Raw genomic sequence first — 27,948 nt, forward strand, 5'->3', positions numbered from 1 at the left:
TCAGACAACTGTTGTCCTCCCTGAAAACAGACATCAGAGAAAACACATACGTAGTGGGAGACTTCAACACACCACTATCAACAATGGATAGATCAACAAGACAAAAAATAGGTAAAGAAACCAAAGCTCTAAATAAGGACCTAGAGCAATTGGGCTTAACAGACATCTATAGAACACTAAACCCAAAAAAAACGGAGTATACATTTTTCTCAAGCACACATGGATCATTCTCCAGGATCGATTACATACAGGGGCACAAGACAAACATCAACAGATACACCAAGATTGAAATCATATCAACCATCTTTTCTGACCATTAAGGCATCAAACTAGAAATAAACCATAAAAAGAAGGCAAGGAACTTTCCTACCTCATGGAGATTAAAAACCACACTACTGGAAGACCACTGGACTAATGAGGAGATCAAAGAAGAAATTAAAAAATTTTTTGAATTGAACGACAAGGAGGACACCAATATCCTAAATGTATGGGATGCAGCAAAAGCAGTAATAAGAGGAAAATATATAGCAATAGAAGCTCACATCAAGAAACAAGAAAGAACTCAAAGAAACAACCTAATCTGGAAGCTCAAAGATCTAGAAAAAGAACAACAAGAAAACCCCAAAACCAGTAGAAGAAAAGAAATAATAAAAACCAAAGCAGAAATAAATGAAATTGAAACTAAAAAAACAATCCAAAAGATCAATGAAACCAAGAGCTGGTTCTTTGAAAAAATCAATAAAATAGACAAACCCCTAGCCAGGCTCACAAAGGAAAAAAGGGAGAAAGCACAAATAAACAGGATCATCAATGAAAGAGGAGAAATCACAACGGACACAGCAGAAATCAAAAGAATAATCAGTAACTACTATGAACAGTTATATGGAAACAAGTTTAACAATCTAGAGGAGATGGACAAATTCCTACAACTCTACAATCACCCAAAGCTAGATAAAGAAGAAATAGAACACCTAAACAGTCCAATTACAATTAGCGAAATTGAAATGGTAATCAAAAACCTCCCCCAAAACAAAAGCCCAGGACCTGATGGATTTACAAATGAATTCTACCAAACATTCAGAGACGAATTAGTGCCCATCCTTCACAAACTCTTCCAAAAAATTGAGAAGGAAGGGACAATACCAAACACGTTCTATGAAGCCAACATTACACTAATACCAAAACCGAACAAGGACAACACAAAAAAGGAAAACTACAGGCCAATCTCCCTAATGAACACTGATGCAAAAATCCTCAATAAAATTTTAGCTATCAGAATCCAACAATGTATCCATAAGATAATTCACCACGACCAAGTAGGATTCATTCCAGGGACACAAGGATGGTTTAATATCCGAAAATCAATCAACGTTATCCAACACATCAACAAAAAGAAATATAAAAACCATATGATAATATCAATAGATGCTGAAAAAGCTTTCGACAAAGTGCAACACCCATTCATGATAAAAGCCCTTGGAATTCTTGGGATACAAGGAACATACCTCAACATCATAAAGGCCATCTATGACAAGCCAACAGCCAGTATCATTCTCAATGGTGAAAAGCTGAAAGCAATTCCATTAAGATCTGGAACAAGACAAGGATGTCCACTCTCACCACTGCTTTTCAATATAATACTGGAAGTCCTAGCCAGAGCAATAAGACAAGAGAAAGACATCCAAGGAATCCAAATAGGAAAAGAAGAAGTCAAACTATCACTATTTACAGACGATATGATATTATACATAGAGAACCCCAAAAACTCCACAGAAAAACTAATTCAACTCATCAATCAGTTCAGTAAAGTGGCAGGATACAAAATCAACACGCAAAAGTCAGTAGCCTTCCTATACACAAACAATAAATCTGAAGAAGAAGAAATCAAAAAAAACATCCCTTTTGTTATTGAAACAAAAAAAAATAAAATATTTGGGAATAAATCTAACAAAAGAGGTAAAGGACCTATACAAAGAAAACTATAAAACACTGTTAAAAGAAATAGAAGAAGACACAAAGAAATGGAAAGACATCCCCTGCTCATGGATTGGAAGAATAAACATTATTAAAATGGCCATCCTTCCAAAAGCAATATACAGATTCAATGCTATTCCAATCAAAATTTCAATGTCATTCTTCAAAGAAATAGAACAATTATTGATGAAATTCATATGGAATCACAAAAAACCCCGAATAGCCAAAGCTCTCCTGAAAAAAAAAGAAGGGAATGGAGGCATCACACTCCCAGACTTCAAACTATACTACAAAACCATAATCATCAAAACTGCATGGTATTGGAACAAGAACAGACATACAGACCAATGGAATCGAATAGAAAATCCAGAAATAAACCCACAGATTTATGGTCAACTAATCTTTGACAAAGGAGCAAAGACTATGCATTGGAGCAAAGAAAGTTTGTTCAATAAATGGTGCTGGGAAAACTGGGTCGCTACATGCAAAAGAATGAAGCTTGACCACTACCTCACACCATACACAAAAATCAACTCAAAATGGATTAAAGAACTAGACATAAGACCTGAAACCATAAAATATATAGAAGGAAATATAGGCGAAACACTACATGATTTGCACATCAAAGACATCTTTACAGACACATCACCCAAAGCAGTGATAGTGAAGGCAAAGATAAACAGCTGGGACTACATCAAATTAAAGAGCTTCTGCACAGCAAAAGAGACAATAACAAAAACAAAGAGAAACCCCACCAACTGGGAGAACATTTTTGCACACAACACTAATGATAAAGGACTGATCACAAAAATCTGCAAAGAGCTGATGAGACTCAACAACAAAGAAAATAATCCAATCAAAAAATGGGCAGAAGAGCTAAAAAGAAACTTCTCTGAAGAGGAAATGCAAATGGCCAACAGGCATATGAAAAAATGTTCAATGTCACTTGTAATCAGGGAAATGCAAATCAAAACTACCATGAGATACCATCTTACACCAGTGAGAATGGCACATATTAAAAAAACTAGCAACAACAAATGTTGGCGAGGGTGTGGAGAAAAAGGAACTCTTCTGCACTGTTGGTGGGAGTGTAAACTGGTCCAACCACTGTGGAAAGCTGTGTGGAGATTTCTGGACCTACTAAACATAGAGCTTCCATAAGATCCAGCAATTCCACTCCTAGGTATTTACCCAAAGGACACAGAAACATCAATTCCAAAGAACACCTGCACCCCTATGTTTATAGCAGCACTGTTTACAATAGCTAAGCTTTGGAAACAACCCAAATGCCCAAAAATAGATGACTGGATCAAGAAGATGTGGTACATATATACCATGGAATATTACTCAGCATTCAAAAAAGATAAACACATGCAATTTGCAGCAACATGGATGGCGCTGGAAGGGATCATGCTCAGCGAAATAAGCCAAAAAGAAAAAGAAAAATACCGGATGGTCTCACTCATAGCAGGAGTCTAGAAAACTTAAATAAGGGACCAGGAAAATGAATAACTGTAAGAAAGTGAAAATCAAAATCAACAAAAAACTATGAACCAGAGACACTTTTAGGGGGGCGGGGGCGGGAGGGGAGGGATTGGGGTCAGAATGGGGGGGCTGCAATTGTATGGGGAATATAACAATAAAATTTATTATCTAAAAAAAAAAAAATAAATAAATAAATAAAAGTAACCTAAAGCAAGCCCCACACAACCCAATATATTTTAGAAATGAATGTGGATCGTGGTTTGTCCAAATCCAGGTCTCAATGAATTCCAAAAACTTAATACTCATGGCAGAATAGCAAAATCCTCTTTCTGCCAGAACCACCTATGTTCTTTTCAACCGCTTAGTTTCTTCAACTAAATATGGAGACAGTAATATCTCATGAGGTTATTTTGAAATAACCTTATGATTATCTGAAATAATGAATGTATTAATAACTATTACTGCTGCCTGAAACATCATGGGTAAATAAAACTCTTACTTTCAAACATTACCTTAATGTTTGAGGTAGAGGCATTTGAGCACAGCACTGTGAAACTATCTGCAGCCTCTGCAGCGCGGGTTCGATCCCAGCCAGCTGGGAAGCAACCCACATGGTGCAGCAGACCTCTCCTGTCTCGCCTGCTGCTCCCCTCAGCAGTGTATTTCATCAGTCTGCCTATGCTGTTCCCCACTTTGTCTCTGGTGAATCCTCTCACGTTCCCACACATCTGTCTGTACCCCAGTTTTTGTATAAATTTTAAAAAATAAAAATAAACATTAGCTTAATGTATAAGAATAATGGAAAATCTGCTAAAGGCATTTAAAATTAACACTGTTTAATGTTTTGAACTATGTTATGCAAATGTCCACTAAGTATCCTGTGACAATTTTCACATATATGTAATTGCATAGTTACCAAAAAATCTTTCTTACCAGAAAGATGCAAATTTTTATTATCCATATAATCTCATAAAACAAATTTTTAACTGTCATTACAAAGTGGCAGAAAATATTTACCCAACAAAGTTCAACAGAAGACAATAATGACTCAACCAACTCAAATTTTTCATTAACATTAGTAATAACAAAACAACTTTCATTTCTGTGTGTGTATCAGAAAGTCACCCTTTCGCTGATGCTGATACTGATTGTTACTATATGACAGTGAGACAAGATAAGAAAAGAAAACCCAAAGTTAAAAATTTAAACAAATGGAACACTGCCACAAAATAAACTAACTGGTTATACTAAGTAGAAATCAAAAATTAGAAAATGAAGCCAGGAGATTTCTAGATGACTTAACCTAACTGACCTGGTATACTCACTGATAGCCTCACTCACTGAATAAATTATTTATTTTCTGCCTCTGAAAATGAAATAATTATGGGAGTATTTAAATTCATTCTGATAACAAACTACAATAATAAATATTTATATTATTTAGATCTCTTTAAATATAAGATTCTGCTTTTTTTTTTAAAGGAGTATTGAAGCCTCATTAAATCTGACATTAAATTTTTTTTAAGATTTATTTATTTATTTATACAAGAACTGGGATACAGGTCAGAGGCGCGGGAGGGTGAGAGAATTCACCAGAGACAGAGCGGGGAGCAGAATAGGCAGTGGACCAAAGACACTGCTGAGGGGAGCAGCGGGAGCAACAGGAGAGGTCTGCCGCACCATGTGGGAATCTCCCTGGCCGGCCGGAATCAAACCCGCGCTGCAGAGGCTATGGACAGTAAGACCATACATGACCCGAAAGTCAAAGCAAACTATGGACCATGAATCTAGATAGTAGGGCAGGACATAAGATTGTTTCAGAGAAACATGCAGACAACAAATCTTCAAACAGATGCACTGTGATAACTGGCATGAATCTTATAGCACAGACCATATGTCATAAGCAACAAGTAGTATTTCAATATTGAAGCCAGAGAATTTTTGTCATCCTTTCATTTAGAAGCATGAATCCAGCCAGTGAAGTCAGTGGAATTCTGTCTTAGAGGTGATGTAATGAAGACAGGTTAATGACTTGAATGGTCTCTTGAAACAATCAGATTCTCGCATTACTTACGGTAGGGAAAGTGACATTAACCAACCAACATCAAGCAATAGTCTGAGGCCATCTGACTGCTGCCACAAAACAATTTCTAAATACTTTAAATATCCATCAATCTCTAAAGCCTGTTGAGCTCCTCCTTTTTCATGGCAGTCCAATACCAAATATTTATAAAATCTTCTCTGCTCCTCTCCCCACCCCCTGTCCTGGTAAAGACAATGTATCTTATTGATACAAGTGCATGATTTTGAAGAACATGATATTTTGATTAATACATGAATCTTAGAAATGCCCATACGTGTCAAAAAAAGAGGATGGTAGTCAAGTCAAATTTCACTTGAGCACACTACTACCTCATTTTAATTATATCATGTGCAGTCAATCAGACAGAAACACACAAATGAACTGATTATAATTCAATTCTATCAAAATGCAGCTAAGCATAAATGGAGCCAATCTGAATGAGAAAATAAAAACAATAATTTGACATAGTATGTAAAAATCATATTTAATTGTTGCTTGTAAATTAGAGCCAAAGAGTGTATAGCTTTGTGCTGTACAAAGATTAGAAAAGATTTTATACTGATACCACAATGCAATCAATTATGGTATCAAAATGGTTGCTTATAACCTATTACTACAAAATAAATATACTGCCTGAAATAATCACTCTTCTGTGCTTTATAAATCCATACTCACCTTCACATTTTTCAAGAATCTGGACTGTTTCTCCTATTTCTAAGACCAACCCTTGAGGGACAGATCCTCGAAAGCTGCATATCACTAGAAAAACAAACATAAACATTAATTAGCATTTTAAAGTCAGTAGCCTTCCTATACACAAACAATAAATCTGAAGAAGAAGAAATCAAAAAAACCATCCCTTTTATTATCAAAACAAAAAAAAATCAAATACTTGGGAATAAATCTAACAAAAGAGGTAAAGGACCTATACAAAGTAAACTATAAAACACTGTTAAAAGAAATAGAAGAAGACACAAAGAAATGGAAAGACATCCCCTGCTCATGGATTGGAAGAATAAACATTATTAAAATGGCCATCCTACCAAAAGCAATATACAGATTCAATGCTATTCCAATCAAAATTTCAATGCCATTCTTCAAAGAAATAGAACAATTATTGATGAAATTCATATGGAATCACAAAAAACCCCGAATAGCCAAAGCTCTCCTGAAAAAAAAAGAAGGGAATGGAGGCATCACACTCCCAGACTTCAAACTATACTACAAAGCCATAATCATCAAAACTGCATGGTACTGGAACAAGAACAGACATACAGACCAATGGAATCGAACAGAAAATCCAGAAATAAACCCACAGATTTATGGTCAACTAATCTTTGACAAAGGAGCAAAGACTATGCATTGGAGCAAAGAAAGTTTGTTCAATAAATGGTGCTGGGAAAACTGGGTCACTACATGCAAAAGAATGAAGCTTGACCACTACCTCACACCATACACAAAAATCAACTCAAAATGGATTAAAGAACTAGACATAAGACCTGAAACCATAAAATACATAGAAGGAAATATAGGCAAAACACTACATGATATGCACATCACAGACATCTTTACAGACACATCACCCAAAGCAGTGATAGTGAAGGCAAAGAGCACCAGCTGGGACTACATCAAATTAAATAGCTTCTGCACAACAAAAGAGACAATAACAAAAACAAAGAGAAACCCCACCAACTGGGAGAACATTTTTGCACACAACACTAATGATAAAGGATTGATCACAAAAATCTACAAAGAGCTGATGAGACTCAGCACAAAGAATTTAAAATCAGTATTTAAAATCCTGTCAAAAAATGGGCAGAAGAGCTAAAAAGAAACTTCTCTGAAGAGGAAATGCAAATGGCCAACAGGGAGGCCCAACAGGGAGGCCCAATAAAAATGTTTTTTAAAAGAATCACCAAATAACCAAGATTATGCTTTAAGAAACAGGATCCCCATAATAAAAATGGAAACACAAATTAATGAAATACAAAGCAAATGAACAAGAGAGAAAATCCAGATGCCAACTTATAAAAATTGATAAACTGATTCCAAAATGTATACAGTAATACAATAAATCAAGAATAACCTTGTCAACTGTACAGGATTTATACTACTATACATCAAGTCTTATAATCTAAAATTGGTTCTTTGTAAACATTACCACTGATAGACATCTAGACACTGATCAGGAAAAAAAAATGGACCCAAATCAACACTCAAAACACAGTTGAGATGAATGTGATTAATAATTACATGATGTATATAAGGATATTACAGAAATATACCAAAAGATTTGCAAATTTAGGATACATTGACAAATTTAAAGAAAGTTAAAATTTACAAAATATCTAAATAGGCACTTCCAAGAATTACAGATGGCCAACAGGCACATGAAAAAGAAAATGTTCAACATCACTTATCAGGGAAATGCAAATCAAAGCCACAATGAGATACCATTTTACTCCTATGAGAATGGCCCATATCAAAACCATAGGAAATAACAAATGTTGGCAAGCACGTGGAGAAAAAGGAACCCTCACACACAGTTGGTGGAGTGTAAACTGGTCCAGTCCTCATGGAAAACCTGGAGGTTTCTCAAAAGATCAAAAACAGATATACCATACGATCCAGCAATTCCACTCCTTGGTATTTATCAAAAAAATGCAGAAAAACAATAACTTGGATAAAAGCAATAAATGCACTCCTTTGTGCATTACCAAGCTATTGACAACAGTCAAGTTAGGGAAACCACCTGAGTGCCCAAGGACAGATGAGTGGGTAAAGAAGATGTGATATATGTGCAATGCAATACTACTCAACTATTAAAAAGATGGAATCTTACCATTTGCAACAACATGGATGGAACTACAGGGGATTATACTCAGTGAAATAAGTCAGAAGAAAGACAAATGGAGTATTACAGGAATAGGGGTATTTTAACTATTTGCACGGAATAGAGAGAAATAAAAGAAGAGACAAAAACTAAACCAAAATAAACCCTAGAAATCTGTCTGCAAAATTGAGACTACCAGGGAAGGTTGGGGCAGGGAACAAAGGGTTTAAATCCCAATGGTTTGTGGTGGATTTAACTGGTGCCTTCGTGGTGGATGTGGTGTGGGTAACATCTATCTGAAGAGCCATTCCCTTGAATCATAAAGTGTTATTATCCAATGTTACCGCAATAACATATAAATAAAACGAATAATACTGAAAAGCAATATGCAATCTCTAAACCATGGTTGGTGAGTAAAACTACAATGAATTGTATGAGCACTTAACAATTTAGAGTCTCAATTCTACACCCTAACGAATTCTTTATTGAAGCCTTTGTTATTATTTCAAACTTTGCAGCTTTCACTACCATCTTCTTAAATTTTGCCACTGACTGACAAGAATATTAAAATCAACAGTAGTCTTCATTGTTGGAAATTGGGTATTGTATCCATATCATATGCAAACTTCCTATTATAACAACTACCTTCATTGTAAACTAAATTTCAAATGACTTTTTCAAAAGTTAATATAAAAAAGAGAGAAAACAAGTCTTTGCTAAAAAAGCAAGGTTTTCTTTTCGTTTTTAACATTTTAAAAGGACAGGTTTATTAGGAAAAAAAAGAAAGAACAAGAGAGGCGCCTGCATAGTCACATGCAGACAGGAGAGCTGCTGAAAGACAGTTGTCTCCCTATAATCATGGATCTATATTCAAGCCTGTATTCTATTTGTAGGAACAGCACAAAGAATAAACCTGTTAGTAGATTATTTCACCCTAGTCCCATTGTGTCTGACAGATACATAAAAAGATATAGGATAGTGTCAGTTTTACAACTATGCCCTTTATCATTGTTCTTTTCCTTTTCTACCATCCTTAACTCCAAGTTATTAAGAGTTTCTCAGTGGCAAGGATTGAAGACCTCTGAAAAACAACATAAGAGACATATATACTAATTTTATTTTACATATTGATATATTTATCAACGTGAAGTTTTTTTATACTATGTTAAGTAAAAAAAAGATTTAAATTTATGATTTAAAAAAAGGGAATATAAATGCTTTTCCTTGATTTTTGATGAACAAACAGGTATTACTGATATTGCTCATATATTCAAGGAGTTAATGCCAAATCTGAAGTAAATGAACAAGCTCAGACAACACTAGTACAATACAAAGTGGGATCTATTAAGATATGTTAAAATTACATACATGGAGCACAAAAAGGCTTAGTTGGGCAAGTTTACGAAGTTTGTGACAATGTAAGATGTTTAAAATCTATGGTTAATAGGGCCTCCCCTGGTGGCGCAGGTTGTTGAGCGCCACGCTGTGAAGCTGTCCATAGCCTCTGCAGAGCCAGTTAGATCCCGGCTTGCCGGCGAGGGTCCCACATGGCGCAGCAGACCTATCCTGTTGTACCCGCTGCTCCCCTCAGCAGTGTATTTCATCAGTCTGCCTGTTCTGTTCCCTGCTCTGTCTCTGGTGAATCCTCTCACCCTCACATGCATCTGGCCTGTACCCCAGTTCTTGTATAAATAAATAAATAAATAAATAAATAAATAAATAAATCTTTTTAAAAAATCTATGGTTAATCACTCACTGTACTATTCCTTGGCAAGCACTCTGCAAAAATTATATAACTTTATCATGGCAGTCTACTATTATTCAACACTAACTTCATTTGCTCTCATGCACTTATTCATCTTCACTTCTGTAAATTTTTATGAAAAACAGAAGCTGAAAATTTTGATTTGCCCAAGTGTACAGCAGCAAGATAGCTGAGTAGTGTCAAGGTATACTGCAATTTTATTGACTGAGCTTAGAGTTATGACTGAAATCTTTCTAAATGAAAATGTCCCTCAACCACTATAATCAAACAATTAGATATTAGCTTTTTCTTCAGTATTGACAATGTTTCTTAATGCTAAACTTATTTCTACAGTAGTTATTTCAGTAAGTTGAATTATAACTGTCAACTACTTTATACATTTCCCATGTGCTAAAGTTAAAATAGGAAGCAGAATCTCCATTCTCGAATCTGCAGCACATACATTTTTGTGATCAAGGTACAGTTCCTGAAGAGTATTTTAAACCTCAATGTAATTGCAAAGGAAATTTCCATATTTCAAAATCTATTTAACAATGCAACTGAGGGATTTCCACTTAACCATCAGTTGGAAGTACTTTAATCTGCAATGTAATGGCATGCCAAATTGCAAACAAAAAATGCTAATAAATTCCAGAAGTGCCTTCCAAATATTCTCAAGTTAAAACATTTGCCTACAGACTGACATCAGTATTTGGCAACACCTATCTGAGAAGGTATTTATAAAAAGTAAGTACATAAAATGTCATTACAGATCAGCATTAATGAAGATTTGCAACTAATTTTGATCATATGGAATATTAACATTGAATATCAAACAAAATGCTAATCAAAAAAACCGTTTTTCTCATTAAATGTGTATTATCAAAAATGTGCTCAATTATATTTTGAATTTTATCAATTAGTAATTTATGGAAATTTGCTTCCTCTCTTTAAAAATACCTACATAATAGTCTCAATTTTTCCCTCTTGGCCCATAAAGCTTACAACATTTATTATCTGGTTCTTCATGCAGAAAATATTTGCCAACTACCCAGTCAAAAGCAAAAATAGTACCAGTAAGTTGGTATTTGTAGTATTTTGAAGTGAAATGTGTGACAAGAGTAGTACCCAGTATGGAAAGAAGGATTTATAATGTGGGTCATTATACTACATGGAAAGTAGTTTAATATTTATTCCCTGTCTGCCTCCACTTTATGATTACTGAGTAATCTTTACCTCTTCATTAGTATATTTTAAAACTACGTAACACTCTCTGAATCATATTCAATATTATAAACCAATGTTGCCTCAACAACAAAAAAACTATATAATATTTTTCTTACGAACAATTCACAGTTTCCTATGACTTATCATATTTTCCATTTGACGGCTTCCTTATGGATGAGGAAGGAAAAGTAAAAACGTAAGAAACAGGGCCTCCCTGGTGGTACAAGGGGTTAAGCACCGCACTATGAAGCTATCCGCAGCCTCTGCAGCAAGAGTTCTGTCCCCAGCTGGCCAGGCGGCAACCCACATGGCGAGGTAGACCTTTCCTGTCTTGCTCGCTGCTCCCCTCAGCAGTGTATTTCAGTCAGTCTGCCCGTTCTGTTCCCCACTATCTCTGGTGGATCCTCACCCCCCGGGTCTCTGGCCTATACCTCAGCTCTTATATGCATAAATAAATAAAATCTTTTAAAAAAAATGTAAGAAACATTATGGGTTCTGGGTTTATTTTGAACCATCAAAATTTAAGGAATAGAAAGTATAATCATTATTATTCTTGCACATATAGTTAAATGGTGCTATTTCATGGTACCATAATAATATCAAGATGGAAGGTCTACTATAAATTTCACTTAACATTTATCTACATAAACCGTAATAGCTGTGCAAGATTGCACTAAAACTGCTTATTAAAAAATGATTTTTAAATCTCTGCAGTAATCATGTTACAAGTCCAAGGACACATGAAAAGTCAAGGGCTTTCATTTTCCTTAAAACAAGTTTTACCACAAGTGTACCTTATTATCATCTTAGTACCGCTTTAGGGCCCCAGAAATAATACTATCGGTCCTTATATACCTTATGTTTTCTGTTCTTATTTCTAGATTAAAAGAAAATATATCAGGAGATTACATTTGAGACATTATTGCATTGCTATTTATTTTTTATATTATATTTTTTATTTTTTTACATCATTGCTCATTTTTAAACAATATTTGCTTCCCCCCAAACCCTCAGGTGTAGTCCCCATAGAGTTTCCTTCACCATGCATTGCTATTTTTTTTTTTATTTTTTATAGAGGCATGCTTTATTTATTTGTTTGCTGGTTTGTTTGTTTGTTTTTTGTTTATACATGCACTGGGTACAGTCAGAAGCGCCGGAGAGTGAGAGAATTCACCAGAGCCAGAGCGAGGAGCAGAGCAGGCAGAAGGACCGAAATACACTGCTGAGGGGAGCAGCGGGCGGCAGGAGAGGTCTGCGCGCCATGTGGGACTCTCCTCTGGTGGCCGGGGAGCAGCCGGGGATTGAACCGGCGTCGCAGAGGCCGCGGGCAGTTTCGCAACCCAGCGCTCAACCACTGCGCCACCGGGGAGGCCCTACCATGCAGTGCTATTTAAATTAACCCTAAAATTATGTTGAGAAGGTGTGCTAACAACAGTAATTTTTGTATTATCCATACCAATCAAACGAAAAAAATTATGGCTCCAAAAAAAAAAAATTTGGTTGGCTTTGAAATGCATGATGTCTTAAAGCTGGTATGTCTTCTTAATTACATTTTGCTTGGGCCAATAATGAAATTAGTATCTATTCCTTAAATGGATAAGACAGTTACACACCCTAGGAGTAAATGGATAGCAAAGAAAATCTGGCTTAAGGCACATGAAGTTTTGCGATGAGTAAGTAACCCACACATCTTTCCCAGTTGGTAACAATTTTAGCACTACCTCACACCAAGCAAGTGAAGCACTCAATACAAAGTAAAGGGTAGGTCGTATATTCCTTAAGGCAAATTGGAAACTGGAAAAGGCCAATGTGTCTAATAAATTAAGAACAGAAGGGAATAAGAAAATTAACTATGGATCTGGACTCCAAAAAAAACATTATTAAATGCCACCTGAGTGCAGCTGGAATGATGAAGTTTACATCTGGCCCCAAACTTCTCTCATCTCTTAGTAAAAAGTAGATAAACTAATGTATTTGTTTCTATCAACAGAGAGACTTTCAGACAGACCTTTTTTTTTTTTTTGGAACAGTTATTGGGTAACAAGGAGTTCTTATGAAAGGATTTTTGTATGAGCCACATACTTAATCCATAGAGATAGTCAATGATGATGTCCACTGACAGCATTGAAAAAAATAACATGTATAAAAAACATGTTTGCAAAGGAATTTTGACTATAGATAGATACATAAAAACATTTATTCCTAGGGCCTTCCCAGTGGCGCAGCGGTTGAGCACTGGGTTGCGAAGCTGCCCGCAGCCTCTGCAGCGCCGGTTCGATCCCCGGCCGCCAGGCAAGGGTCCCACATGGCACGCAGACCTCTCCTGCTACCTGCTGCTCCCCTCAGCAGTGTATCATAGTTGCCTGTTCTGTTCCCTGCTCTGGCTCTGGTGAATTCTCTCACCCTCCTGCGCTTCTGACTGTACCCAGTGCTTGTATAAATAAATAAATCTTTAAACAAACAAACAAACAAAAAACATTTACCCTATAGGTCAATCCAGTTTTAAACCAAACATATCCAATTACAAATAAGCTCTTTACAAGACCAGGTAGAAAAGTAAACCTTATCTTTTACTTCTTTTCTTTCAATTCCCCTCTGCCACAAACATAATTATTCCTTCTCTATTCCCACTCTCCTCTGCTATGCTACACAACAGAAATGTACTTCCAACTGAACCTAAATGATGAAAAAGCATGAATTATCTATAGCTACATTAAATGCTAAACTGCCTTAGGCTGTGAAGCAGAACAATATGTTCATTAACTGTTTGGAATAAGGGAAGACAATTTAAAGCTGCATCTATAAAGGCTAATACAGAAAGGACACGAATGTTGACAGAAAAAAAAAAATGATAAAGACCTAGTCCCACCTCAAAAACTTTCCTAGGCATATCACTCATTAACCTATTTAATCTCAATTTTTTTAAAAAAAAAAAAAAAAGGGAGGGAGGGGGCCTCCCGGTGGCACAGCAGTTGAGCGCTGGGTTGCGAAGCTGCCCGCAGCCTCTGCAGCGCCGGTTCGATCCCCGGCTGCTCCCCGGCCACCAGAGGAGGGTCCCACATGGCGCGCAGACCTCTCCTGCCGCCTGCTGCTCCCCTCAGCAGTGTACTTCGGCCCTTCTGCCTGCTCTGCTCCCCGCTCTAGCTCTGGTGAATTTTCTCACCCTCCCGCGCTTCTGACTGTACCCAGTGCATGTACAAACAAACAAAACAAAACAAACGAACAAATAAATAAATAAATAAAAATACATGCCTCAAAAAAAAAAAAAAAAAAGGAGGGAGGGAGGCATTATCTGCAGGAGAAATCAACATGGTTGTCTTCTAAAAGTCCTAAATGACAGCTTTACTTATTACAATAAATGAAATGACATTCCAAGAGAGTTCATCTGACTCACAGTAGTCATGCAACCTATCCCTTATAATCAACACCCCCCAAAAATTCAACCTACCGAGAAATTTCCAAGAAACTTTTAATTCAGAGCTTTCTCAGCACCAAGATGCTGATATGCCCTATTCAAGGAAATACTACTGGTAGCAGAATATGCCAGTAGTATGTGAAGGGAGAGGAGGGACGGGGGGAAACACTGTGAAAAAGAGTGGAGAGGGTTTGAAATAGATATTTCATCCCAGTCACGCAAAGCCTAAAAACACCAATACTGTGGCACCATAAGTAGCATTATCTCCAGGTATTATATTTAGTTCCAAAAAACACGTTTCTCTTCTTTGAAGAGCACACAAACACTACCAGTAACTGACTTCTTTAAGTTCTCTTTCCCATTTTCTTGATTACAACCTATATTCATTCCTTCCCCAGTTTTGACCACACTGCTCCACATAAAAAACATTTCCAAACCCTTTAGCATCATACATAATCAAATGTTTCTCTCTCTCACACACACACACACACACACACACACACACGTACGTCACTGATACCCATTGTGGGAACTCACTAATTTAATTTTCAGATGTCAACTTCACAAGACAGAATTCTTTCCCTCTAAGATGAGGAAAAATAATACATCCATTCTCACCAATTTCAAAATTAAATACTGATTTCAACCATATAAGAAAACTAATTTACCATAGTTTACAGATATATAGATATATAGATATATATACACATACACACACACACATATATATAGTTCTGAATAAGGGAAGGCAATTATGTCTTCCCTGTGTCATTTCCCACAATAGGTCGATGAAAAACTAAGACGGCAAGAAAACAGCCAAGACTCCAAGAAGTGACTGCTAGGGAAAATTACAGGATTTGAAAATATTTTAAAATCTACTATATCCAATTCTAAATAAAATCCCCAAAGCTCAAGTGGAAGAAAATGACTTAAAAGTTAGTACAATGACCACAGCACTCAATCTCAACACACTATTTAGTTGGAAAACTGTCATTATACAGAATTATAATCAGATTGGTTCTGCCTATAAGTACAAAAAATATGATTATTGGGCCTCCCCGGTGGCGCAGTGGTTGAGCGCTGGGTTGCGAAGCTGCCCGTGGCCTCTGCGGCACCGGTTCGATCCCCAGCTGCTTCCCGGCCACCGGAGGAGGGTCCCACATGGTGCGCAGACCTCTCCTGCCGCCCGCTGCTCCCCTCAGCAGTGTACTTCGGTCCTTCTGCCTGCTCTGCTCCCTGCTCTGGCTCTGGTGAATTCTCTCACCCTCCCGGCTTCTGACTGTACCCAGTGCATGTATAAACCAAACAAACAAACAAATAGATAAATAAATAAAACATGCCTCTAGAAAATTAAAAAAAAATAAAAAAAATTAAAAAAAAAATTTTAAAAAAATAAAAAAATAAAAAAAAATATATGATTATTAAAAAAACCTAACAACCATAAGCTGAAATCTGATATATGATCATTTAAGACTACTGATGCTAAGTCACAAACTTATGAAATTAACATAAACCAGGCTCAGTATGCATAGTAAATAAACTAGAAACAAGTAATAAAAGATAAGTAATGTTGACTTTAAGGCAGGAAAAAAGCTGTGATTTTTCCACTGTGATTTGAAGACAGTCCGTCACTGTAATTGACTGAGTCAAAGGCCAATATTGAAAAATACTGGAATTCAAAGGGTGAATCACTCTCCACCTATGATAGAAAACATATCACTTTCTTTTAAAACCTAACTTCATGCCTCAAGGAGAGAAATTTCCCTGAGAATTTCATGAAGCTGTGGCCATTCTTCGGGAAACATGTACCTAAGTTAACTGCAATCCATGGAAAACAGCCAATGTTTTCTAAAAAGATTGTAAGCACTTAGCACTCTGAATATGAAATTCCTGGGACAAACATTCAAAAAAGTGGGACTTCATGATTCTTTAGGAAGAAAACCTCTTCACACCCTACACTCCACTAGTAGTAGTATGAAGTCTCCCAATACCTAAGAAAGAATTCCCTGAAGTACTGAGTTTGCTGAGAAAGTTGAAATCACTACTTTCCCTGCTCCAACAAAGTTGAATCATAAAAATTATAAATATAATAGAAGGTGCCAAATAGAGGCACCTAATTTCATTCCCTCCTAAAACTACACTTAAGGGGAAAAAATTACTTCTGTAACCCATCAGACAAAGTAAATGGGAAAAGAAACAAAATCTAAATCATTTAAAAGGCAGCGGGGGAATAGCAAGTTTGAGAAAATCAAACTCGTACCAATAATAGAAAGAACCAACCCAATTTATACCATAAAATCCTTAACAGATTCAAGAATTGGCAGTAATGGGTAACTATGGGAAGTGGCGAGGAGGAGGTAGAAGAGTGAAAGGGAGGTGGTAAAATAAGAAAATACTGGATTTTAACTGTCTGGAGAGCATTTAGGTAATTAAATTCACCTCCTCCCAATCTATATCTCACTCTAGCTCCTTTCCTCCATTCAGGAAAATACTAGTTTATTGTCTGGAATAAATAGAGTGGATGGGGCTTCCCCAGTGGCGCAGCGGTTGAGCCCTGGGTTGCGAAGCTGCCCGCAGCCTCTGCAGCGCCGGCTTGCTCCCCGGCCACCGGAGGAGGGTCCCACATGGTCCCACATGGCGCGCAGACCTCTCCTGCTGCCCGCTGCTCCCCTCAGCAGTGTTCTTCATCAGTCTGCATGTTCTGCTCCACACTCTGGTGAATTCTCTCACCCTCCCGCGCTTCTGACTGTACCCAGTGCTTATATAAATAAATAAAAATAAATCTTGAAAAAAAAATTGAGTGGATGACAACAAGGCACATCTGAAGACTTGGGATGAGCACAAAAAAGCAGAGGATTATATGAACATATGCAGATAAATACCCCAGTCCTCTTTCAACTTAGGACTCTCAGGACACCGATATCTAAGGCTTCTTACTGTCCAGCCCTTCTCATGCTCATGCTATCCATTTAGAGTCAAACTGAAAAAGTCCCTATGGACCTAATATATTGACAAACGTAAATCCATACAAAGAAACATATTGTGAAATTTCAGAACCCCCGGAATAGAAATATAATTTTAAAATCTTCCAAACAGAAAAATAGATTGTACCCAAGAAATCAAGAATCACAGACTTAATACCAATACAACGAGAAGACAATGAAAAAAAAACCTTCAAAATACTGAAGGAAAATTATTTCTAACTTAGTATTCTATACCTAAACTATTAATAAGATGAAGACATTTCATACATGCAAATGTCTTATATACTACAGAAAAAATGTAAACAAATTGTTTTTTGGAAAAAAGTTGGCATTATCTTCTCCAGTTGAACTGTACATATGCCACAACTCAGTGATTCCCCTTCTAGTCACATACCTTAAAAAAAAAAAAACACATGTACGCCAGAAAGAAAAATAAGAAGGTTCATAGCAGCACTGCTCTTATTTACAAAAAAGCAAAAATTTAAAAAAAATCAACTGAAAGAAGATTGGATTAATGAAGTGCAATATATAAGAGCAACACAAAACACTGTTGAGTTTCAGATTTACATTAATTTCATACATATACACCACATTTTAGTCATCTATTCACCACTAGATTGATTCCATGTCTTGGTTGTTGTAAATAACATTCTAATAAACATAAGGGTGTGTTTCAAAACAGTGATTTTATTTCCTTCAGGTATGTACCCTGAAGGTATATATAAAACTTACAAGGCTCTTTTCCTTATATTTCCCTCATAGTATTAGATAATGAGACATTTATTTCTAAAGTGAGAAAAGAAACGAGCCTGGTTTTTTTTTTTTTGTTTCATTTCATTCCATTTTTCTGGTCTCATACTACTATAAGGTGTTTGAAAACATTTCCCAGAGTAATCTTCTTTTAAAAAGCTTTAATTCTGGGGCCTCCCTGGTGGCACAAGGGGTTAAGACACAACCTATGAAGCTGTCTGCAGCCTCTGTAGCACAATTTGATCCCCAGCCGGCCAGCGAGAGGCCCACATGGTGCAGCAGACCTCTCCTGACTTGCCTGCTGCTCCCATCAGCAGTGTACTTTGGTCAATCTGCCTGTTCTGTTCCCCACTCTGTCTTTGGTGAATCCTCTCACCCTGCCCTCCCATCTCTGGCCTGTACCCCAGCTCTTGTATGCATAAATAAATCTTTAAAAAAAAAAAAGCTCTAATTCTGAAAATCACAAATACAAAGGAATATATGTAATGTGTATGTGTGTGTGTGTGTGTGTGTGTATATATTATGAGATGTGGTAATGAAGCAAACACCCATAAATCAAGTTAAAAACCAGAGTATTAGAAGTCCAGAGTTCCTGTTTTCAGCAATGACAATTAAGAACCTTCTGCATAACTATCCTCTCAAAAAAAAAAAAAGAAAGAAAGAAAAGAAAACACTATTTCAACATAACAGAAAAATCATCTATCTAAAAGAACTACAGAGGGCACAGAAACCAGAGTCTGATGATGTGGTATACACAAACTGAGGAGAGAACTCTACAAAGGATTTTTTCATTTTCATGGTTATTAGGAGGAGAGGGCATTACAGGGATGGCACCTGCCAGTGTTTTTGTAGGGATTGTCTCAAAAATTTCCTGCTGCCTGGGCCTACATGGTAAGAACACACCTCAAGTAGAAACACAAATACTGGGCCTCCCTAGTGGTACAAGGGGTTAAGCACAGCACTGTGAAGCCATCCACAGCCTCTGCAACATGAGTTCAATCCCCGGGCCTGCCAGGGAGGTACCCACATGGTGCAGCAGACTTCTGTCTCGCCCACTGCTCCCCTCACCAGTGTATTTCAGTCAGTCTGCCTGTTCTTTTCCCCACTTTCTCTGGTGAATCCTCCTACCCCCCACACCTCTGGCCTGTACCAAAGTTCTTGTATGTATAAATAAATAAATCTTTTTTTAAAAAAACCACAGTTATATTTGTCCATTTAAATCATCAGACTGCCCTAATCTGAGTGAGTCACGCATTCAGTTGGCTCTCAAGGAATAGAATATTACATGCACATTTGAATTTTGAAATATCATACCTGCTACCATCAAATTCTTGAAATATCTCACTTGGCACAAGGTAGAACAACATATCAAGGAAGTCAACTAGTTTGCTCAAGTAAGAGACAGGCCCTCTGCAGAACTGCTTTTTAGATAAGAAGGCACCTTATCTCCACAGAAAGAGACCTTAAAAGGGATGGGGAGAAAAGCTGAGAAAACTGGAAAGACTGCAGAAATTTTAACATTCCATTTCAGGGTTTGGGGTTTTTTTTGTCAAGTTGTAACTTTTAACAAGATTCTTAGAAGACTTAAGTCAAAACCTCTGGTTAGCAGATTATTACTGCTAATAATTACTGGTGGATTTAAGTGCCTTAAGATTGCCAAGTTGGGCCTCCCCTGGTGGTGCAGAGGTTGAGTGCTGGGCTGCAAAGCTGCCCGCAGCCTCTGCAGTGCCAGTTCAATCCCTGGCCACTGACGAGGTTCCCACATGGCGCGCAGACCTCTCCTGTTTTCAGCAGTGTATTTCTCCTCTCAGCAGTGTATTTCTCAGTCTGCCTGTTCTGTTCCCTGCTCTGGCTCTGGCGAATTCTTACCCTCCCGCGGTTCTGACTGCACCCAGTGCTTGTATAAATAAATAAATAAATAAATAAATAAATAAATAAATAAATAAATAAATAAATCTAAAAAAAAAAAAAAGATAGTCAGGTTGCAGAGTTTTTATAAAAAGAAACCATCTCACACATTTTTCAAACAATTGCCAAAACTACCTCAGAAATACCATTTATCCTGTGTTGAAAACCACAGTGAGAATTTGATTGGGCTCTCCAGTTTACAGTGCACTCCACTAGAATCTATATGCTCAAGAACATTTTGAGTTTCATTAAAATTACCTGAAATCAGTATTTTTTGTTGGTCAAACTTTAAAATGCTGAATGGGCTCTTAAAGCGACCAGCAGATTGTTCACCACCAGAAAACAATATTCTTTAAAAAAAAAAAAAAAAAAGTGATATATCCTCATGAAATTTGTATAGAAAGACTGTAATCACCAGTGTCACTGAAAGCTAATAAACACAAGAAATACCAAAAAAAAAAAAAATTTCATTTACAACAGCAACCGAAAGATAAATATCTAGGAGCAAAACTAGGAAATGTGCAAGATCTATATTGATAAAAACTTTAATCTCACCACTAAAGGGCAAATCAAATGCACAGATCGAGCATCTCCAACATCTGTGACTTTTATCATACAGATATACTTGGCACAAGTATAAATGAGGGTTGATAAGTATATGCAAAGTCATTCACTATAGCACTGTTTCTGTTAGGTCAACGTAAATAATTCAAATATTTATTCACAATGGACTGGTTCATGGATTATAGCACATTCATATGCTGGAATCCAATGCAGATTTTAGTAAGGTCTCTATGCAGAAAGATCTCTAAGAAATATTGTTAAGTTTGGGGTGGGAAGTGCTGAACAAATAGTATAGTATATCTTAGTGCAAAATAAAAAATAAATAAATAAATAAATAAATAAATAGAAATATACATTAATATTTGCTTGCACCGTGTATACTGTAGAAACTCTAGAAGAATATGTAGGAAATAACTGTGAAGAGTGAAGGACTGAGTAGGCAAGGGAAACATCACAATAGTAATTAGCCTTTTATATCTTGAGATTTTTAAGCCACCTATTAACTATTCAAATAGATGAATTAAAAGAGATCCAAATAGACAAATAAGTTAGAATTAAGAGCCAAACCCAAAAGAATGAAGTTTACTAGGAATAAAAAGGAAACCCATATTTAGGCTTCAAGGAATCAACTAAAGAAATACGAAATATATTCCAAATGGTCCTTGTGAAAAGTTTGGTGAACTCTGATGATACAATAAAAACAACAGGAGGGCCTCCCCAGTGGCGCAGCGGTTGAGCGCTGGGTTGCGAAGCTGCCCGCAGCCTCTGCGGCGCCGGTTCGATCCCCGGCTGCTCCCCGGCCACTGGAAGAGGGTCCCACATGGTGCGCAGACCTCTCCTGCCGCCCACTGCTCCCCTCAGCAGTGCACTTTGGTCCTTCTGCCTGTTCTGTTCCCTGTTCTGGCTCTGGTGAATTCTCTCACCCTCCCGCGCTTCTGACTGTACCCAGTGCATGTATAAACAAAACAAACAAACAAACAAATAAATAAATAAAGCATGCCTCTATAAATAAATAAATAAATAAATAAATAAATAAATAAATAAATAAATACAACAGGAAATGGTTATGGTTATCCAAAAAAATGTTAATGTTATTGTCAACTTCTTAACAAAAGTTCAGGACAAAGAACAATAGTAAAAGTTCTATTCTCTTCTGAAATGACTGATCAGGATACATCTGGTCTGCTGCTTAGCTGGGAAGCCAATTTCTAAAAGGCACTGATAAGACTATAACCAAAACTAGCACATATAAAGCTATACCAAAACTAACCTAAATTCTCTGTGAGATACAGAGAAACATAATATACAAATCCCGGCTTTAAAGAATGACGATCCTACATAGAATATAATTATAAATACCAAATATGTCAAGATAAACAAGGTACCATCCTTCACTCGGTTCAGACGAAATTTAGCTGCCAGAAAGAAGATTGTTGTGACAGTAAATGAAGTGATAATACATTTTAAGATAAAAACCTAAGACACAGTAAGAGTTTAACGTTATAACTCCCTCCTTAACATGAATGGCCTTTACAAACAGCGTTGTCCAAAATATCCTGCCTCTCATCACTCTCACCATCGCTGCAATCTCCTGAAAACTTTTATTTTTCAATCCCCAACCCATGTATTTCTTTCTCTTTGAAACATCCCCTGACCTATCCTATCCAAGCAAAGTTAATTATGTCATTCACTGGTCAACATTCAGTAAGCACACAATGAGCATCTTCCACATGCCTGGAGAGATGCCAGGTGCTGTGGATACATTAGTAAACAAAACAGGCCTAGATGCTGCCTTTTCAAAGTTCATAGTTCAGGGGAGAAGAAAAGCAAGTAACCCCTATAAAATGTGTTGGAAGCTGAGTTAAAATACATATAAAGTACAATGGGTATACACAACAGTGAACTAAAGCTGGTCTAGGGGGTCAAGGAAGGCCTCTTTGGGGGAAACAAGTTGAAAACTGAGTAAGTATATAAATAAGACAAAGAGATAAAAAGGAATAAAAGTGTTAGAATAGCATGTGCAAACAGCAGAAAGATAAAAGAAATAACTCTTTTTTAGGAGCTAAAATATGCTTAATTAGTTGGATAACAGAGCTGAAAAGAGGAAGGCCTATAATCCAAATCTTCAACCTTCATATGTAGACTTTCCTAAAACAAATCCACCTGAGAACACAAGGTTGAGGCATTTTGTCAATTCTCCTTTCTCATCTCCTTTTGCATAATACCTTTTGTCCCTCCTGAAACTAACCAAGGTGCGTTGCCCTGAACTGTGAAAACATTCATCCAGAGCACCAAAGGAACCACTCTAAGCACTGGGAAAGAATCAGGATGCAGTTTTACAAGTAGTTCCTACTAAGATCAAAACATGTCATGTTTTAGGAGTAACAGACAAAAGACACCATTTTAAAACAACAGAATATTCTTGTCAAGAGCATAAGGACAGAGCTTATTCCATGCCATAAAACAAAATTCAGTGAATTTAGAAGGACTGAAATACAAACTAAGTCTTTATCCACAGTAGATTATAAATCAATAACAGCAGGAAATTTGGAAAATTCACAAGATATGCAGAAATTAAACAACACTCTCCTAAATAACCAATGGGTCAAAAAATAAATCACAAGGGAAAATATAAAATACTTTGAAATGAATGACAATTAAAACACAACCTTTGAAATTTTATAGACATTGCACAAAAATGAAAAATTATGTAAAAATATATAAAATATAATAAAAAAGAAATTTTATAGAAGATCAGTTAAAGAAGTAGTAAGAGAAGTATTTGTGGCTGTAAACATCTCTGTTTGAAAAGGAAGAAAAGCCATATCTTCTGTATTCATCCACCAATGGACCTTTAGGATGTTTCTGTATTTTTGCTATTGTATACAATGCTGCAATGAACACAGAATAACATACATATTTCCAAATTAGTGTCTTTGTATTTTTCAGACAAATAATCAGAAGTAGGATACCTGTATCATACAATAAGTCTTAATTATTTGAGGATATCTCCATCAGTGGATACACCAATTTACATTCCCAAATACAGTGTACAAGAGTTCCCTTTTCTCTATATCCACATCAGCACTTGCTACTTCTTATCTTTTTTGATAACAGCCATTCTAACAGGTGTTATATACCTCATTATGGTTTTGATTTGCATTTCCTTAATAAGAGATGAATACCTTTTCATGTGCCTGCTGATCATCTGTATGAATGGACAAATAAGATGTGGCATATATACACAGTGGAATACAATTCAACTATTAAAAAGATATGATATGAAATCTTGCCATTAGCAACAACATGGATGGAGCTTGACTGGATTATGCTATGTGAAATAAATTAGGAGAAATACAAATACCGTATGATTTCATCCATTTATGGAAAATAAAGAAATCAAATAAAAAAATAAAGCAAAAACAAACTATTAGATAGAGAACAGACTGGATGTTACCAGAGGGCAAGGAGTAGGTGAAATGGGTAAAGGGAGTCAATTGTTCAGTGACAGATGGAAACTAGACTGTTGGTGGGGATCATGATGTACAGTTTACAGACATCAAAGTACAATGCAATAACCTGAAACTTACATAATGTTATAAACCGATATTACCTCAATAAAACATTGATTAAATTTTAAAGTAAAAAAGGTACTGGGAAAAATTAGGAATAGGAAGAGAATAAGAATTTTATTTTTTTTTTAAAACGATTTTTTTTTTTAATAGGGGCATGCTTTATTTATTTGTTTGCTGGTTTGTTTGTTTGTTTTTGTTTATACATGCACTGGGTACAGTCAGAAGCGCGGGAGGGTGAGAGAATTCACCAGAGCCAGAGCAGGGAGCAGAGCAGGCAGAAGGACCGAAGTACACTGCTGAGGGGAGCAGCGGGCGGCAGGAGAGGTCTGCGCGCCATGTGGGACCCTCCTCCGGTGGCCGGGGAGCAGCCGGGGATCGAACCGGCGCCGCAGAGGCCGCGCGCAGTTTCGCAACCCAGCGCTCAACCGCTGCGCCACCGGGGAGGCCCAGAGAATAAGAATTTTAAATGAAGTAAATGAAAAAGAACAAAAATAAAGAAAATCAACAATGTCAAAATTGATCTTTGAAGACATCAATAAAATTCAAAGACCTTTTGCTAGACTGAATGAGAGAATTCAAATTACTAAAATCAAGAATAAAGATGGGATATCACTACCAACCTTATAAAAATAAAAAGGATTATAAGTGAACACTCTGAACAACTATACCCCAAATTAAATAACATACAAACTGGAAAAATTTCTAGAAAGAACAAATTATTGGAGGAATAGAACATCTAAATATGCTTATGACAAGTAAAAAGATTAAATAAATAATTTTAAAGCCTCCCACAACAAAAAGCACAGTCCAGATGGCTTATTTGGAGAATTCTACAAACATTCAAAGAATAATTAGTATCAGTCCTGCATAAACTCTTTTAAAGCACTGAGAGCTAATTCTGAGACCGATATTAGTCTGATACTAAAATGTGACAAAGACATCATAAGAAAAGTACAGAGCAACATCCTTTCATTAATACAAACACAAGGGCCTCCCCGGTGGCGCAGCGGTTGAGCACTGGGTTGGGAAGCTGCCCGCAGCCTCTGCGGCACAGGTTCAATCCCTGGTTGCTCCCTGGCTACCAGAGGAGGGTCCCACATGGCGCGCAGACCTCTCCTGCCGCCCACTGCTCCCCTCAGCAGTGTACTTCGGTCCTTCTGCCTGCTCTGCTCCCCCTCTGGCTCTGGTGAATTCTCTCACCCTCCCGCGCTTCTGACTGTACCCAGTGCTTGTATGTATAAATAAATAAATAAATCTTTAAAAAAAAAAAAAAATACAAACACAAGAATCCTGAAAAAAAAAAGTTACACCAAACCAAATTCAGCAACATTTTTTAAAATGGACTATACATTACCAGATAATACTTATCCCAGTAATTTGCAAGACTGCAATATATGAAAATCAATTAATGTAATATACACTATTAATAAAGGACAGATCATACAATCATAATAGTATACATTGAAAAAAAGCATCTGACAAAATTCAACATCCTTCTATGATTAAAATAAAACTCAAGAAACTAAAAATAGAAGTGAACTTTCTCAGCCTGATCAAGGACATCTATGAAAAACTCATAGCTAACATCATAATTATTAGGCAAAAGACTGAAATGCTTTCCCCCAAGACCCACTATCACTTCTATTTAACACTGTAGTTGAGTTACTGGGCAGGCAGGGTGGGGTGAAGGAGGCAGGGAAGGAGTGATGGGGGGGCGGGGAATAGAAGGATGGGGAAAAGGAAAGGAAGGAGAAAAGGACAGAAAAAGAAAAAAAAAAAGAAAAGAAATCTAGATTGGAAAGTAAAAAACTATCTGTTAGCAGCTATGATACACATATATAGAAAATCCTAATGACACCACTAAAATGTCTCAGAATTACTAAACAAGTTCAGCAATGTTGCAGGACACAAGATCAATATATAAAACCAGTGTATTTCTATAAACTTCCAATGAACAATCCAAAAATAGAATGAAGAAAACAATTCCTATTATAAGTAGCATTCCATTTATAATAGCATGAAAAACAATACTTGTGCATAATTTTTTTTCAAAAAGTACAAGACATACGCTGAAAACTTTAAAACGACGATGAAAAAATCAAAGAATAACTGGAAAGACAGCCTATGTTTATGACTTACAAGATTTCGTATTTTTATGAAAGATGGTAATATGCTATAGATTGATATATGGATGCAACACAATCCCTATGAAAATCACATGTGGCCTTCTTGCAGAAATTGACAAGCTGAACTGAAAACACATAGGAAAATACAAGGGTCCAGAATAGCCAAAATTACCTGAAAATGAAGAAAATGGAAGGGCTCACACTTTCCTGTTCCAGGGATATAAGAGTGAATCAACATCCACAATTCATCAGTGTGATATATCACATTAACTAAATGAAGGATAAAAATTGAATCTTCATCTCAACAGACACAGAAAAATCATCTGACAAAATTCAACATGCTTTTTACTTTTCAGGTTAAAATGAGTGAGATTCAGTTACCCAGAACACAACACACCCCCTAGTAAACATTTATTAATTTTGCTGGGTTCCCCCAATCCCCCAAATGTAACTTACAGTCTGCTGCCTCACTGGCCTAAAAAGGAAGTTGCCCAAGTCTGCTAAGAGGCACCACAAGTATGAAAGATTCCAGGCTGTTCATGAAAATTACTTTCCTTGTCAGAAGCAAAGCCTCCAAATTGACATGTTCTGGTTCCAATTTCCTGTGGTCTACACCCTTGCCACTAAACAGCACTGGCATCATCTGGGTTCTCCCATCTGGGAGCTTGCTAGAAACAGTATCTCAGGCCCCGGAGTTTCTAAATCATAATTTGCTTTTTTTTTTTTAATAGATTTATTTATTTATTTATACAAGCACTGGGTACAGTCAGAAGCCCGGGAGGGTGAGAGAATTCACCAGAGCCAGAGCAGGGAACAGAACAGGCAGAAGGACCGAAGCACACTGCCGAGGGGAGCAGCGGGCGGCAGGAGAGGTCTGCGCGCCATGTGGGACCCTCCTCCGGTGGCTGGGGAGCAGCCGGAGATCAAACCGGCGCTGCAGAGGCTGCAGGCAGCTTCGCAACCCAGCGCTCAACCGCTGCGCCACCGGGGAGGCCCCATATCTTTAAGTGATATGTTTGGTTGTACAATAGAAGTTCAAAATTAGTTCAACTCTGGAAAATGTCAAAATAGGACAAGAAGTTACTGAGCAATAAATGGCGGAGACACTGGCCACACAGTGGTATTGTTTAAATAGACTAGTAAAGTCCTTCCTCATTTTATCCTGTTTATTTAGTCTCTTCCCTGCCCTCAGTTTCCTGCCCTTTAACTATAAATCTAAATTTAAGTCCTATTTTCACTTGCAAAATAACTGAGTTACATCTAAGTAATGATTAGTGAAT

The 27,948-nt window shown here is 36.9% G+C and overlaps 1 protein-coding gene across 1 annotated transcript in view; it reads right to left on the reverse strand.

Annotated features, from left to right (window-relative positions):
* Positions 1–27,948, reverse strand: part of DOCK3 (dedicator of cytokinesis 3) — a gene marked incomplete at both ends in the record, with an annotated part of 286,944 nt that overhangs the window by 238,814 nt on the left and 20,182 nt on the right. Inside the window, one exon of the mRNA XM_084248035.1 lies at positions 6,218–6,301. Coding sequence (XP_084104161.1) covers positions 6,218–6,301 — 84 coding nt within the window. The remainder of the gene's footprint in view (positions 1–6,217; positions 6,302–27,948) is intronic.

Source organism: Talpa europaea (genome assembly GCF_964194135.1).
Source record: "Talpa europaea genome assembly, chromosome: 11".
NCBI lineage: Eukaryota > Metazoa > Chordata > Mammalia > Eulipotyphla > Talpidae > Talpa > Talpa europaea.